The following is a 17,703-nucleotide window of genomic DNA, read 5'->3' on the forward strand; positions in this document are numbered from 1 at the left end:
TCAGAAACAGGCTCCATGAGGGTGGCCTGAGGGCCCGACGTCCTGTAGTGGGCCCTGTGCTTACTGCCCAGCACCGTAGAGCTCGATTGGCATTTGCCATAGACCACCAGAATTGGCAACTACACCACTGGTGCCCTGTGCTCTTCCCTGATGAGAGTTCAACCTGAGCACATGCGACAGACGTGAAAGGGTCTGGAGATCCCGTGGAGAACGTTATGCTGCCTGCAACATCATTCAGCATGACCGGTTTGGTGGTGGGTCAGTGATGGTCTGGGGAGGCATATCCCTGGAAGGACGCACAGACCTCTACAGGTTAGATAATGGCACCCTGACTGCTATTAGGTATCGGGATGAAATCCTTGGACCCATTGTCAGAACCTACGCTGGTGCAGTGGGACCTGGGTTCCTCCTGGTCCACGACAATGCCCGACCTCATGTGGCTAGTGTATGCAGGTAGTTCCTGGAGGATGAAGGAATTGATACCATTGACTGGCCCCCACGTTCACCTGACCTAAACCCAATAGAACAGCTCTGGGACATTATGTTTAGGTCCATCCGGCACCGCCAGGTTGCTCCTCAGACTGTCCAGGAGCTCATTGATGCCCTGGTCCAGATCTGGGAGGAGATCCCCCAGGACACCATCCGTAGTCTGCCGTAACAAATCTGTAACTGCAACACAACGCTACTGGATCTGCATTGAGTGTGTGGACAATAATGGATCCCATTTGACTGATTTAATTTTTAAAACATAATGAAACAGAATGGCATTATAAGTACTTTTCGAAAATAAAAACACTTTCTTGTTTCTTTACTTTATTTGCCTTTTATTTAACCTACAAATGTGTCAGATCATTTTGCCTGACCCTGTATATATATTGATCATTGATATATACCAGCCAAACTATGAAAAAGACTGTGGTTTGTAGTCCAGAAAATACAGTATTTCATTCTGACCCCTAGTCCTCTAGCTCAGTGATCCCCAACCCCATTTGGTACCGGGCCGCACAGAAAGAAAAAATAATTTCCATTATTTTTTTGATGTTTTATTTTGAAAAGTGTCAGCATTCTCTCTGTTACATCCGTCTCACTTGACGCATGTCCATTGTGCGTGTGCTAACTTTCTCTCGCCGCACAGATAGACTACTACTGTATTTTTACCATTTTTCTTTCACCTCATATTTGGTCTCAAATGCTGATTCTGTGTGGGAATGCATAAAGGTAAGTTTTGATGACTTATTGAGTGCTAATGTGTACATTTGTCTTAAGTTAATTCATGCTAGCAGACTGCCTTTTACCACACACGTCAAACAGCGATGTAATCATCTCTCTGGAAAAACTCCAGGCTTGAACTGGTGGATGGTGGCTTGGCATTCATTTTGTGATTTTAATTTGATGTTATTCACGTCTTAGTTTTACACAATACATAAGAAATAAGATAAATTACATTGCTATAATGTACAAACAAGCCCCCGGTCCGTGGGAGATTTGTGGGAACACAAGCCAGTCCGTGGGTCAAAAAAGGTTCAGGACCACTGCTCTAGCTCATCCAGCCCTCCCTCTTAAGGAACCTCATGGCATCATCAAACCCTTCCTGACACAGAGACTGCATGCCACAGGTGGATGGCGGGAACAAAGCCTGGTTCAGACGCTTGATATTTTCCATGGAGAACTGGAGAAACAACAGAAAAGCCCAATTTGAGTACCATGGTTCATAAAGCAAACTTATACATGTTACACATTATACATTGGAGTATATTTTTAGTATAGGGATGTACCGAGTACCTACCGCTATGTTCATGTTGGCCAGCCTAAGTTGGGTTTTGAACTCATTGCCCTGATGTAAAGGACACACGTCTTGCTGACCGGCAAACGGGGACACAGTGATGGTTTGGCCCACAGGCAGGATTGGAAGGCTGTCAGTAAAGCCTCCATCAATCCAGTTCTACTGACAGACATAACAAAACACATAAATGTATCCAGCTAGAGCAGGGGTGTCCAAAGTGTGGGCTGGGGGCCCGCGGCACATTCTAAAAATACAGTATAATGAAACAACAAAACTAAACAAAAAAGCAACAACACCAAAAATGAAAAAATAAGCAGTCATTTTACAAGAATAACGTCATAATACTAAGAAAAAAAATGTCATTTTAGTACCATGAAATTGAAATATTAAAGAAAAATATATATTTTTTAAAGTTGTTATATTATTATTATTATTATTATTATTATTATTATTCAAACAAAATAGCAAAAAAAGTTATACTTTATAAAGTCAAAATATTATGGAAATGAAGTCATAATATTACAGGAACAAAACTTACAAGAAGAAAGTTGAAATAGTTGGAAAATTTCAAAAAACAACAGCAGAAAGGGGAAAAAAAACAGCTGCAATTTTACACAAAAAAGTCATATTCTAAAGAGAAAAAAAGTTGCTATTTTACAAGAACAAAAAAAATCATTTTAGTAGCAGAGAGTTGAAATATTAATTTGTGAATATGAATTAATATATGTATTCATTAAATAACGTTGTAATTTTAAAGTTATAATATTATGGGAATAAAGTCATAATATTATGAGAACAATATTTCCAAAGATTATTTAAGAAGAGAGATTAAACATTTGGAAAATTAAAAAAAAAAAAAAAAAATGGAAATCTAAATATTAAGACATAAAAAGTTGTAATCTAACAAGAAAAAGTCAGAATTTTTCGAGACTAATGTCATAATATTTTGAGGAATAAATAACGGCATTTTACTAGCATTAAGATTAAATATTAAAGAACAAAATTTGTAACATTGTGAAAAACAAACAAAATAGCAAATAAAGTTGTACAAAGTTGTACAAAGAGTCTTGAAGAAGAAAGATGAAAGATGACAATTTACAAAACGAAAGTTCAAATAAGTGGAACATTTTTTTAAAAAAACAGCAGAAATGGACAAAAACAGCAAAATGTTGTATTCTAATGAGAAAAAATTTTCAAATTTTAAGAGAATAAATAGAAGTACCCGCCACCCTAATGAGGAGAAGCGGTATAGAAAATGGATGGATGGAATAAATAGAAGTAATATTTAAATATCATTTAAAATTAATGTCATTTTTGTAGCACAGAGTTGAAATAGTAAAGATTCATAATATTTTGACAAACAAACAAAATAAAGTTGTAATTTTTGGAAAACTTTGTTGCAGGAAAAGTTCTAATATTCTGGAAATGAAGTCAAAACATTATGGGAATAAAGTCATAATACTATGAGAAGAAAATTTACAAAGATAATTTAAGAAGAAAGAGACCTTGCATCCTTTCATCTTTTCAGTATGTAAAGTTTGGACACTCCTGAGCTACAGCCAACATAAAAAACATCACGTGGTTCAGCAGACAAGAGGTAGCTGGTACCTGTCCTCGGAACTCCACGGGTTGGAATCCAGCATAGATTGGCACAAAGCTGCTCGCCAGGAGAGCCTTGGGGAATGAACATAAACGAACAATGAGGATCAATACTGCCGCCTGTGATTGTCAAAAATGGCAATTTTTGGTGTATCAATTACTAGTGTTTTTTCACCACTCGCTGGTGGTCTCGGAATGTAACCCCTCGTGAAGTGGGGATCTACTTTATATGCTTATATTGTAATAAGAGTACCCTCAACACAAGATGACCCCAGATGTAGAGATGCGTGAGGCCGAAAAACAGTTGCAGTTGCACAAAGTACAACAACCAAGCAGGCACTGGCTGAGCTTTGGAAAGCATAAAAACTGTCATAAAACAGGGCCTGGTTGTGGGCATACTACTACAACATGCGACAACTACTAAATGTTCAAAAAGTAGAAGAAGTCCAAGCAAGTGCTTCCTCAAAGCATGGAAGAAAGAACCGGCGGCTCCCAGCAACAAACTATCGGGTTTAAGTAGCCAGACAGCCAATCAGCGGTAGGGGTGTACAGTTATTCCACCTCCAGCTGGAGCGGGGGCCTCTGAAAACGGAAGCAACACAAAAAGGCAGAGAAGGCCAGATGGGCTAACATAACTCTTTTTCAAGACACGGTTTTGGAAAAAAAATCAAATTATTTTTAAAGGAAAACTGCACTATTTTGAATTTTTTTTTTTTTGCCCATCATCCACAATCCTTATGTGACACACGACCACACGTCTTTCTCTTTTCTGTGCGTTCTAAAGATATAAAAGCAGATAAAGAGACAGCTCATTACTGCACGTAATGAGACACACCTATGCCGCCTACAAAGACCGCAATTAAAACACCTCCAAAAGCCTCCAACAAGGTTTTATGGTTTTATATACATGCTGTTACCATGTAGTAACACTTTCATGTTAACATGCAATACAGTATTTTACCGTATTTTTATCATTTTAAGCATTACTGGAACTTCCTTTCCAGGCGCATTGATTTCACATAGCAACATAGAAAGGAACGCCTACACATAGCGTTAGCATTTCCAAACTCAAAAACAAAACAAACAAACAGCAGCAGTAGCGGCAGCTCCATGTTGTGAACGCGTTGTGACGAGCTGCGGGCGAGTCCGTGGTGAAGCTAGTCGCTAGCCAGTGTGGTTTGGCGAGGTGTCAATGCGGCAGTGACGTAGTTCGATCGGCGTTACAATATTAATAATAATAATAATAATAACAAAAATGTTGCTGTAGCTTGGTTAATATGCACGTCACATTATATGCAAATGGGGCATTGTTGGCGCTTTTTGGACTTTTTTCAGAAGGGCTTTTAGGCGGAATAAGTGTTTCCCATTACACTAGGTCCCCAACTTACGAACACCCGACTAGCGAACACTCGCCGATACGAACACAAGCCGACTGGTTTATATTTTATTTTATTTTGCCTTGTAGTGCTTAGGCTGCTCAGTCAGTACAGTGTATTTAAACTGCTACTGTACATGCTTAACCAGTAGAGGGCACTGTGACACTGCTAAGGGGACCAACAGACGCTGGAGAGCTTCCGGTAAATATAAAGCTAAGTTTTAGCTTTATGATACAACCGGGACAGAGCGTGTGATTAAAGTTTATGAAGAGTTAATAGGCCTGCTTAATTCTACACCACCCACAGAACACTACCTATTTTAGAAGAGTCTAACGAAGACAACGATTTGTCCTTTTTTTCAATAACTCCTCCTCCACCACCACCACAGCGACGTATGCTCAGCCACTCCTCTTCAAAGGTAAATAACATTTATCATTACGTATTATTATATCATTTTTATTATTGTTTTTTTCATTAATTATCCTCGTTTAATATTACTACTGCATCCAAACTCATATTTACATACATACGCATATACTGTATATGTATACACAAGTAGTACCTATATCATTGGTAATATTAATTTTGTTTCGACTTAAGAACGGTCGTCTGGAACCAATTGTGTTCGTTAGTTGGGGACTTAGTGTGCATGCATTCTTAGCTCCATTTTTTTTTTTTTTTTAGCTGTTTTTATATCTTTAGAACGCAGAGAAAAGGGAAAGACATATGAGTTCGTGTCTCACTTAATGGATGGGCAAAATTCCAAAAAAAGGTTTTATTTAAATCATGCTTTCAATAAAAGTTTAATCATATTTCATTTGTTCATATTTATAAATCCTATTTCTTAGTACGACAGGTATTTGATGACTGTTTCACTGATCACCATTTTCTTAAAATTAGTCTCATAACTCCCTCTGTGTTGTTTGCCAAGGGTGCGTTCACTTGCCTTGTTGGTATAAGCAAAACAGAAATAAATGACAAATGATATCAACAAGACAAACATTCATCACAGTGTTTTCCCAGGTATCGTCCATGTGAGTGTGTGTGTTTCTACCTTGATGAGGTCCTCTCTGGAGTTAAACCGGGACACGATGTGATTCTTCCCGCTTCTGAAATGCGTCAATGAGACATGGAGACGATCAGATGCCAAGATGTGCGCATCAGCCGGAAGCATCTCCTCAATCCCTTCCCTGCACGGAAAGCAGACATTTTTAGATTAACGTTTTTACGTCTGGCTGCTCTGGTTGTTTGATGCATGCTTACTGCAGCTTCAGCGAGATGTTGTATCCCGGAGTGAGCGCCCCAAACCTCTGTTGTCTCACATCACTCGCAAATTCATACGTAAATTCTTTGCAGTGCTGAAAGAGGAAAACGCAACATGTTAACATGTTAAGAATTGGGTACACTGTTAAAAATGTTTGTAAAATAAATATCTGAAATAGCGACAGTAAAAATCTGTAAAATAGATCATAGTGTGTTATCATGGTAAAAACGTAAAATTAGTAAAAACAGAATTTTACTGAGTAAAATGGCAAAAGTAATTGAGACACCCATATAAATGTGTATTTTTGACAATGGTGCTACTATAAATAACATTAATATGAAACAATCACCCTCCCTCATGCTGCACCAAAAATAACAAGTTACACATGTGGAACACACAATGTAACCACACCACAAAGACTATGTGAGTATCAAAAATACTATTTTATACTTAACCCACAAGGCACGTCAGGTAACTTCCTGTTAGGCAACTTAGAACGTCATTGATTTTGAAACCTTTTACTTTAAAACTGCCACTTCTGCTCCTGGTTTTGCTTATGTTACAACCAGTAATGCCATTCTTTATGCTGCTTACCCCTATTTTCCTTATTTTCAAACACAGACGTTGACATAGTTGTCCATAGAAACTACATACACATTCTTCACGGCCAAATATGCCAATTAGACAATGACGTCATACTGCCCAGCCCTGAAACCCAACACCACAGATAGATTGCAGTACTGAGGTAATATAGTAGCTTGAAGTAACATATCTATTTCCTTGACTTCACATCTCTTCCTTCAAAATATGCACCTTCAACACGGAGACATAAGAGAAAGGTGTCTACCTTGACTTTGTCAGGAGCTGTGAGCATCACTGCAGCAACCAGAGCTCCAGCTGAGGTCCCCGCACAGGACCTGAGGCACGCCAGCAGCTTGTCCCCATGACGGAGGAAGGCCCCCACAGCTCCCAAGTGGTAGATGCCCAGAAAACCACATGCAGCGAAGGACAAATTCACCACTGTCATCCTAAAGGACTCTTGACTCACTCGTCATTACACAAATGTCATATTTATTAACATTATAACATTGCAAACTAGCAGCTAGCAACGTCTGTATTTTTTTTAAAGCGTAACAAAAGTTGCTACTTTCGCGCGCGCGCACAGCTGTGTGTTCACGCGACTTTATTTTCATAAATTAGATTGCGCTTTACGGCAAACAAAACAATGCTTTTTGGCACCACGCGTGACGTCACACTGTCGTGACTCCACAACCCCCGTGGCACATGGCCATATGCTCCAAAAGTTAAGCTAAGTCGCAAGCACAAAGCGTATTCATTTGATTTATTATGTTTAGCTGCGAAACAAATGATTGAAACACGCTTGAACAAGTACCAGACTGTTATGTCACTGTCGATGTCCAACGCAAACAATGAGACCGGAAACACGTCTAACTCCGGTAAGGATTTTCAAAACAAAACACACGCCACTAACGCTATAATGCGCCACGGTTATAGTTTCGTTTATTTCAAACGCGCTTACCAAATTGATAATAAGGAAAATATTAAAATTCAAATTTTCACAACGCAGTATGTCCGAAGAATCGTAGGGAGAATAAAAGTTAATTCAATTCTATACTGCTCTATTGCCGAAATCACTTCCTCTTGGTCAAATTTGACATTTGTTACAGTAAACGTATACATATTTGTATTTTTAGCCTGCAATTTGATGATTTTTCCTGAAGTGACCCAAAACACACAAATGATAGTCAGTTTTTTGTTGTATGTTATGGGTCAAATTTGCCCAGTTTTGGTGAATTCCATGCCTAAGAAGATCAAGGTAGTACTTATCTATATAACTATACCAACGGTGTTCACTGAAAATATCGACTTTTAGGCCACAATTTAGACACGCTCGCTGTGAGGTGTGTTCGAGCTACTTAGACAATAATGGTTGTGTGTTGAATTATTTTCAGAGGACAACACAGCTATACTGTTATACACGCTGTACACTGATTACGCCAGGGGTCACCAACGTTTTTCCTTGTGAGAGCTACTTTTACAAAACGAAAATGGCCAAGAGCGACTCATTTTTGTCACATTTATTTTCAGAGCTTATTTTAAACCCAAACAAAGCAAATATGCTTGTTTTACCAGAACATTAACAAAATGCTGGTGTCCACAACTCACATTTTGTATTTCAGAATGCATTTCTTTCTACTGTTCTTTCATTATTAACCGAAAACCTGAATGAAAAGCAGACTTTGCTTTTTTCCCCCGATTTTCCTTTTTGGAATGAATGGTAAGTTGCAAATTCAGCTTAGGTTAATTCAGCCTCTTCCACCGAGTAGGAAGCCCAGCTCGCCAAAATAAGAGCGAAGGACAGGAAGCACTCGGTCATGTCCTGCGAAACATGACATTTTACTTTATTCTCGTAAAATTGCAGCTGTTTTTTTTTATTTCTGCTGTTGTTTTTTTTGAATTTTTCAAACTTTCTTCTTGTTAATTTTTTTCAAGATTCAAGAGAGTTTTATTGTCATGTGCATGGTAAAACAGCAGTTATACTATGCAATGAAAATCTTATTCTGTTCATTCTCCCAAGAAAAGAAAGAAAAAAAACACAGAAAGAATAAGAACATAAGAAACATAAACATATATACCAATAAATTAAGCAACAACAACAGAAGAGACATTAATACAGATAAATATACAAATAAATAAATAAATAAATAAAGTGCTATGAGTGTGTGCGTGTGTTGCGTGCGGCGTGTGAGTGCTTCGTTGAGAAGCCTGATGGCCTGTGGGTAAAAGCTGTTCGCCAGCCTTGTGGTCCTGGACTTCAAACTCTTGTAGCGTCTGCCTGACGGTAGGAGTGTGAATAATGAGTGTTGTGGATGTGTGCTGTCCTTGATGAGGTTGTGTGTTCTGCGTAGAACTATAGTTTTATAAATGTCTTGCAGTGAGGGGAAGGCTGCCCCAACAATGTTCTGTGAGGTCTTGATCACCCGCTGGAGTGTCTTCCTATCACGTGTTGTACAGTTACCGTACCAAACAGTGATGGAGGCGGTAAGGACACTTTTGATAGTGCAACTCAGGATTGTGGTGGACATGCCAAATTTCCTCAGTCTTCTCAGGAAGTACAGTCTCCTTTGAGACTTCTTCATAATTTGTTGGGTGTTGTGAGACCAGGTGAGGTCCTCGCTGATGTGTGTGCCAAGGAACTTGAAGGCTTTCACCCTCTCCACCTCAGTCTCATCAATAAACAGGGGTCTATGCGGCTCCTTTGCCCTTGTTCTTGGGTCGATGATCATCTCTTTAGTCTTATCTGTATTGAGAAGGAGATTGTTATCACGACACCAAGCTATGAGGTCCGCCACCTCTCTTCTGTATGATGTTTCAACACCACCAGTGATCAGTCCGATGACTGTAGTGTCATCCGCAAATTTAATGATGCTGGTGTTGTTCTGGGAGGCCACGCAATCATAGGTGAAGAGCGTGTAGAGGAGTGGACTCAGCACACACCCCTGTGGGGTCCCAGTGCTCACAATTCTTGAGCTGGATGTGCGATTGTGGACTCTGACTGACTGGGGCCTGCCTGTGAGAAAGTTAAACACCCAGTTACAGAGGGAGGGTGACAGGCCAAGTGTGAGGAGCTTATTTGTGAGTTTGTGGGGGCAGACTGTATTAAAAGCAGAGCTATAGTCTATAAATAGTGAAGGGTTTTATATCTCATTTGTGTTCTTATTATATGCATATTAATCTGCTAAGCCGCTCACATCCATTTTATACAGGTAGTCACACAAAACACATAGTGTTCTCATGGCCTGCGCTCATTACCTCATCTACACATACCTCACAACTGATAAGCAGCTCAAGGAGCGAGTACTCAAACTACAGCAACATCCTGCTTACAGCAGCTGGTTGACCTTCACAACGAACAAAGGCCCACTTCTCACATCGGCGGGTGCCACCCCACTTTGCTGATTGGTCCTCAGGGACTACAACACCACACCTCCAGAGACATCTAATTGGTCCTCGGGGACTACAACACCACACCTTCAGCGGCATCTGATTGGCTCTCCAACATCTACAGTGACGGGCGCTGTCTTCTCCCATTGGCTGAGGATCAACATCCATTTGCATCTACAAATGTATAAAGGCCGGGCAGGGATAGTTAGCTGTGCTCTTCCTGTCTGACCCTGTATTAAGACCAACCTCTGTGTAGGCCTATAGGGAAAGACGCTAGGCCCGGAGCTCCGATTGTATTAGGTTTGTTTGTCAGGAATAAATATATCTATGGCTTGCTCAGAAAGTCTCATGTAGTATTTCTCCTCCGACTTCGACACCCACAAGGATCAGGGAATCCTTCAACTTGGCGCCCAACGTGGTTGGAGGGGGATAGTGGTGTCTTAGTGATCGAATTCTCACTTCGGTGATCGAATTCTCACTCGACCTGTGACGACAATACTTCGATCTTCCACTTGGCCGGCCATCTAAAAGGTAACACAGGAAACCTGTTACATACGAATTTCTGCTATTGATGATATCAAATTGAAAGTGGAAGTAAGAATATTGTGGTATATTCACAGGTTTTGTTAATATCAATTATATTTGTTTTAATTGTAGTTCTAATCAGTGTCGCTTGTTGCTTATTTTACCTATTTCTTTCCTATTTTATATTACTTACATTGTATTGAAGATAGTGACGTCACGTGGTCTGGGACCACAGTGGTCAGGGACCACAGTAGTCTGGGACTACTAAACCGGAACGCGTAAGTGGTCGGGGACCACCGTAGTCGGGGACTACGAGTAGTAAAAGGGCAGAACGTCTACCGGGACAGTAACGCTTTTACTACAGGGGCCGGGGTTGGGGTCGCTCCCCAATCATCGCTCCAAATAAGGACTGGGTCCTACTGATTATATCAGGGCAGGTATTGGATATCGCTGAATAATCGGGTTCGGTAAATTCTACACCAAATAGCGGTGATAAATAGAATTTGCATGAATGCTTGGTAGTCCACTAATGGGCAGTGGATGAACACTTCTTAGCATTTAACTTTTTGGACCTTCTCGAAATTACATAGTGGGTGGGTGACCAGACCTTAAGTCTAATAACCGTCGTGAATAAAGTTGTGTCTGACAGAATATTGGCAACTGTGGTTCGGGAGACGTCGTTCTCCACTGTCAGACACCTAAAAGCAGTGTTTTTTTTATCTTGGCCTTGCTTATTTGTGCTTTGTCTTGAATATTGGTGTTCGTATTTGTCTATTTGTATTGTTGTTTGGGTGAAGTTGTAAGAATGTATGGTGAGTTTGACAGGGAGGGCGCCCCGGTGATGAGTGGTTCCGAGTTGTTAGACTTGGTGGAAAAAACAGGTAGTGAGTAGTGGAAAGACAAGTGTCGAGTGGTTGTGATGAAAAGGATAAAGACAAGGACAAGAAAGTTATGTAGAAAATTTGGACAGAATGTGGCGGTGAGCATTGTAGAAATATAGTGGAAGTGCAGGGAAAGATAAGGAAAAGGGAAGTTGACATAGTGAAAGAAATGTTGAGATTAGAAGTAGATATTGAACAGGCGAGTGTGCTGAAGAGAGGCAAGCTGAAACAGAAATTAAAAGAGTTGGATGAACTACAGTGAATGATATATTTAATGGGGATGGCCAGATTGGCTTTGGCCGCCCCCTACGTCTATGGCTAAAGTTACATCAGGCAAAAAGAAGTCGGCGCCTCCGACCGCGCCGCCGCCGTATGTTCATACACAGAGTGGTATTTATCCCACTCTCTATTTCAAGGCGAATTGGACTTGAACGGAGATGACGTAGCCACTCCGATCCCCACATTGCAACAAGCTAGACAACGTCACCCCGCGGAAACCGCTCCACCGGTTGGTGACCCTTCCACTGTACCTCGCACAGAGGCTGAACGGAACATATCACAAGTCAGACTAGCACAGGCGGATGCGGGGAACAACCCACCGTCACAATCGCGAATAGCAAAACGGATTGACAATTCTAACATTTTGCCAGATACCCAACGTACCAGGCGACGTACAGCGGCCCCCACATCTGTTAAACCCAAATGCGATGATGCAGGAGTCGTATACAAATCCATATCTGAGTCGGAAGATGACGACGGTGTCCTGCAAAAGGCGGCACCCGTTCTTCTTCCTTCCACCCCCTCACCATACGTTGACGGGAGCGGGGGACTCGCCTAAAAACTACCATGCCATTACGTGTTGATAGTGGCGGCAACCATACCGAATATACACCTTTTTCCATCACAGACATAGACGGTCTCAGTAAAAAAAAAAAAACTACCACCCATAAGTGGCGGTGCAGACGCGTGGATTGATGCTGTGTTACAGGCAACTGCAGGTCTCAGTTTGGCTTGGGGGGACATTCGCTGTTTGTTGTCTACTACCATGAAACCCTCACAATTTAGCACTTTGCTACAACGAGCTGGAATGTTAAATACTTCAGTACATGAGCCGTTTGGGCCATTTGCTCGTCCTCTATTTGCTGCCTTGAGGGAGGAGTTTCCACATGAACAGCGGACTTTCTCCACTGTCTTTGCACGGAGTGGCGAGGTAGATCCAACCACATATTATACTAACTGTATGCGTGACTGGACCACTGCCACTGGGTGTAATCATTTGAACAGTTCTCCCATGACAGCGTTGTTTAGAACTGCTATTCGTTCTGGCATGCCTACACCTGTGTCGGACAAGCTCAATGATGTCCCAAATTTGCTGTCCTCACCTGAGGCGGACTTTAAGTCCACATTATTCCATCACATGCGCAGACACCGGGAGGACGAAAGTGCAAAGACCAAAACAAATACTGAATTGGCTGTACAGTTACTGAAATTACAGTTGGCTGAAGCACGTGCAAAAAGCACTGTACAAAAGAAGGAAGCAAAACCTGCTAGTGTGATGTGGCAGGGGCGGGGTGGTACAGCTGGTAGGGGAAGAGGAAGAGGTAACATGTCGCAGGGCTTCAGTGGCTGTTTCGTGTGCGGCGCCATGGATCACTGGGCTCGCAGCTGCCCACAACGCCGCTACATGCAAGGTCCACAGCAGCAGCAAAGTGTGGGGCCTGCCACCACAACAGGGCCCACCCCAACAACAGGCGATGGCACCCGCCAGAGGGCGTGTCATCCATTTGCTCAACGCCCGCCCATGCAGCAGACCCTACCTGCTGGTCAATACTATGTCGACCAGGGTGATGACCTCAACTACCATCAGGCCTAGGGAGGCCCGGGAGGCCCCAAGAGCAGGGAAACAGCAGACCCCATGCTCTTGTTCACAGTGGACAATAAGGCAATCAAAGGACTTGTAGATACGGGGGCGACACATTCTGTCATCAATGTTCCACGGTCACCACACCAGATTACGTCATGCTGCGTACCTCTGGTTGGCTTCTCGGGGAAACGACGTCTGCTGCCATTCACTGTTGACCTACCAACTGATTTTGCTGGGACACGTTTTACACACGCTTACACCCATGCCACGGATGCACCTGTGTGTTTGATCGGAAGAGACATTCTCAGTGCTGCAAACGCCACCATCATGTGTACTGACAAGGGACTCACACCAACGTTACCAAATGGTGTAACGTTGGACTGCAACGGCAGCCCTCGAGGTGGCTAATATCTGCCAGCCGACATCCGCTCCGGACAGTGTGCTGACAGCTTATGAGATGTGGAAGCCTTGGATCCTTTCCCGGGCTGTCTACCTGCCTACTGTAACATCACCACATTGCACATTGTTAAATCGAAAACACTGTTTGGGTGCTAAACTCTTCTTGTATTTTTGCAGGACCTGAGGGGGTGGCGTCTTCCGTCTACTTTGTAGAAGTGTTGGAACAGGCTTGGTTCCATGGAGGTCCAGCATCAGTACCTCACATCTCTTTGGCTGTGGCACCTGGTCACGAACAGAGGGCCTTAGGTCCCATGGTCAAACGGTTGTTAGCCGCAACTGACTGGACGCCGTCCCCTGATCTCCCACAAGTGCACTTTTCTCCGTCTGAGTCAGCGTATCGCATATTTGGTCAGTTCAAAGACCCATCGTTGGTCCAACATCAGCTGATTGACCGACACATGCGCAAAGAGCTCACTGATCATGATTTGTCGGCACCCATGCTTGACAGCATCCCTGAGGGGGTGTGGTCAATGGGTCCCTTTGATGTGGGCTTCTGTTCATCTGTCACTTCTATTACACTTGAGGTGCAAGAGAATCCCATTGTGTTCCGACCTCAATATAGGTGGCCTCCTGAGGCAGACGAGGGAATGGCACAGGCCTTGGCGGGTCTGTGGGACGCAGGGGTGTTGGAACACTTGGACTCGGAGTGGCCCACACCCCTCCGCCCTGTTTTGAAAGCCGACGGCGAAAGCTACCGTATGGCGCACGACTTACGTGCTGTTAACGATGTCACTCTGACGCCGGTGCTTCCGGTACCTGACCCTCACAGGATCCTGTCCTCCCTGTCTCCCTCATTCCAGTGGTTCTCGGTGATTGACCTGGCAAATGCATTTTTCTGTCTCCCGCTTCATCCAGATTCACGAAAGTATTTTGCTTTTACATATCATGGCCAGCGTTATCAGTACAAGCGCATGCCACAGGGCTTTAAAAACAGCCCCGGTTTGTTCAACTACCACCTGCGTCAGGCCTTGTCCGGCCTACAGCTCCCGGAGGGGTGCCTGTTGGTCCAGTACGTGGATGACGTTCTACTTGCCTGTGATTCAGCTGATGTCTACCTATTGGCTACTCAAACCCTGTTGACGGAGTTGCATAAACTCGGGTTCAAGGTGTCACGCAAGAAACTGCAGTGTTGTCGTCGTATTGTCACTTTCTTGGGTCGCGTTCTCTCCGCGTCCGGTTATGCCATGTCTATAGCCCATAGGACGGCTGCTGTCGCCCTCTGGTGACCTCCATGCAGCTTCCGCAGTTGTCCAGTTTGACCCTGTGGCTAACACCTTCCACACTGTGTATACTGATACTGTGTTTTCTACTCCTTCTGCTCAGGCTGCTGACCTGGCTGCTAAAACCGCGGCGGGTTATAACACTTCTTCCGCCGCTTCTATGTGTGTTGTGCAGATGCCTCCTGTCCATTTGACGGGCTGCTTCCGGCGCAGCCCGTGAGGGGGGGGGTAGTGGCAATGTCGATGCTGGCCCAAGTTCTGGGAGGGCCGCCCCCGCCTCCTCCAACTGAAGCCGATAAACATCTGGTTGATGACAACACACACACCTATACTGATACTGATGACCATATACAACATAAATACAAACGTGCTCGCTTACTTAGACAATATACATATGCGTGCTTTGCTTTGCTCAGATTGTAATGTGTATTTTGGTTCCCTTGCTGATTGTTTTGTTCCTCACAGCTTACCACTGGACCCCTAGTGGGGATAACCCATTGGATGTATCCTTTGTGCTGTCCGCAGGAATATCGGGACAGTTCAACAACTGGCTGCTGTTGGCCGAGCAGGCGGGAGGAACCAAGACCGGAGATTGTTTGGCATGCATGGGTGCCAGACCATTGTTGCGTGTTGTCCCCACTGCGATCACTGAGCAGTGTGTCATCCAGTTGATGAACACTTCCACCGCCTCCTCGACCAGCACCAGTTCAGCAGGTTCCCCAAAGTGTACCCAATTTGACCTCGTTCATCCAGTCATCTCTGAAATGTGCGGCAGGCCTATTTTCAATAGCTTGGTGGTATCCAATAATTTTACTTGCTTTAATGTCTCCACAGGAAACCTGTTTGTGCAGCCTGGCGTCAATGCATCTTGGTGTCTAAATACCACTCAGGTGGGCGGCTACTTTAAGCCGGTTATTCGTGCGGATGTCTGGTGGTGGTGTGGCGGTTCCGGTGTCACAGATAGGTTGCCCACTAACAACATGACTGGCCTTTGTGCCCTGGTTTCATTTATACTGCCTATGGCTATTTTGCCTTTGGACATTGATCATTTGATTCATAGTGCAACCTCTGTGGGATCGCACCTCATGACCACCTCGTCCCACTGTTCCAAACGTGATACATCTTCTCCTTGGTTGGAGGCTCCTAATCCGACATACATTGACGCCATTGGAGTGCCTCGTGGTGTTCCTGACGAATATAAATTGACTAATCAAGTCACTGCTGGATTCGAATCTATCTTGCCGTCGGTTACAGTTAATAAAAAAGTTGATCGCATTAATTACATTCATTACAACTTGCAGCGTTAATCCAATCAGACCGAGGAAGCCTTCAGAGCGGTGAGCGACCAATTACGAGCCACATCTCTCATGGCCTTCCAGAATCATATTGCCCTAGACATGTTATTGGCTGAAAAACATGGAGTTTGTGCAATGATTGGCACTGAATGTTGTGCACTTATTCCTAATAATACTGCACCCAGTGGCCGACTGACCCATGCCATCAATGGTCTCAAAGCACTTAACGTGCGAATGAAATCGCATGTGGGAGTGGACACCAGCCCTTGGGACCGGTTGACGAGCTTCTTTGGTAAATGGCAAAAAATTGGCTTCTGGAATTATTATTGCGGTTATGGTTTTCTTCATTTTCTTTGCCTTGTTTGTGGGTTGTTGTATACCTTGTTTTAAGTGCCTTTTCCAGCGTTCCACAATAGGTTTTTTTGGCGATGGTCGAGGTCAGTACCAACTGATCCGTCTTCCGCCACTTCCTGAGGGGGACACGTGAGCTGTGCTTCCTGATCCTGAAAAATAAAGTACTATCTCCTACTGTGTGTTTCTTTGGCCTCTTTCGAGGCCATGAGGGGGAATGAAGGGTTTTATATCTCATTTGTGTTCTTATTATATGCATATTAATCTGCTAAGCCGCTCACATCCATTTTATACAGGTAGTCACACAAAACACATAGTGTTCTCATGGCCTGCGCTCATTACCTCATCTACACATACCTCACAACTGATAAGCAGCTCAAGGAGCGAGTACTCAAACTACAGCAACATCCTGCTTACAGCAGCTGGTTGACCTTCACAACGAACAAAGGCCCACTTCTCACATCGGCGGGTGCCACCCCACTTTGCTGATTGGTCCTCAGGGACTACAACACCACACCTCCAGAGACATCTAATTGGTCCTCGGGGACTACAACACCACACCTTCAGCGGCATCTGATTGGCTCTCCAACATCTACAGTGACGGGCGCTGTCTTCTCCCATTGGCTGAGGATCAACATCCATTTGCATCTACAAATGTATAAAGGCCGGGCAGGGATAGTTAGCTGTGCTCTTCCTGTCTGACCCTGTATTAAGACCAACCTCTGTGTAGGCCTATAGGGAAAGACGCTAGGCCCGGAGCTCCGATTGTATTAGGTTTGTTTGTCAGGAATAAATATATCTATGGCTTGCTCAGAAAGTCTCATGTAGTATTTCTCCTCCGACTTCGACACCCACAAGGATCAGGGAATCCTTCAATAGCATTCTGACATATGTGTCCTGGCCCTGTAGGTGAGAAAGGGCTGTGTGGATGCCAGTGTTGACTGCATCATCCGTGGACCGGTTCTGGCGATATGCAAACTGTAGAGGGTCCACAGTTGCCGCCGGGATGCTCTTTTTGATGTGGGTCATGACTATCCTTTCAAAGCACTTCATAACAATAGGAGTGAGTGCTATAGGGCGATAGTCATTTAAGCAGGTCACGTTGCTCTTCTTGGGTACG

The 17,703-nt window shown here is 43.6% G+C and overlaps 1 protein-coding gene across 1 annotated transcript; it reads right to left on the bottom strand.

Annotated features, from left to right (window-relative positions):
- Positions 1 to 800: 800 nt before the first annotated feature.
- Positions 801 to 7,208, bottom strand: pnpla4 (patatin-like phospholipase domain containing 4). Its single transcript, XM_054783889.1, has 6 exons — positions 6,870 to 7,208; positions 6,022 to 6,116; positions 5,813 to 5,948; positions 3,392 to 3,457; positions 1,787 to 1,942; positions 801 to 1,669 (listed from the first exon to the last, which is right to left on the bottom strand). The coding sequence occupies exons 1-6, from the start codon at positions 7,047 to 7,049 to the stop codon at positions 1,538 to 1,540; spliced, it is 765 nt and encodes a 254-aa protein (XP_054639864.1). The 5' UTR covers positions 7,050 to 7,208; the 3' UTR covers positions 801 to 1,537.
- Positions 7,209 to 17,703: the final 10,495 nt, after the last annotated feature.

The sequence above is a fragment of the Dunckerocampus dactyliophorus genome, chromosome 1 (assembly GCF_027744805.1).
Source record: "Dunckerocampus dactyliophorus isolate RoL2022-P2 chromosome 1, RoL_Ddac_1.1, whole genome shotgun sequence".
NCBI classification, from domain to species: Eukaryota; Metazoa; Chordata; class Actinopteri; order Syngnathiformes; family Syngnathidae; genus Dunckerocampus; species Dunckerocampus dactyliophorus.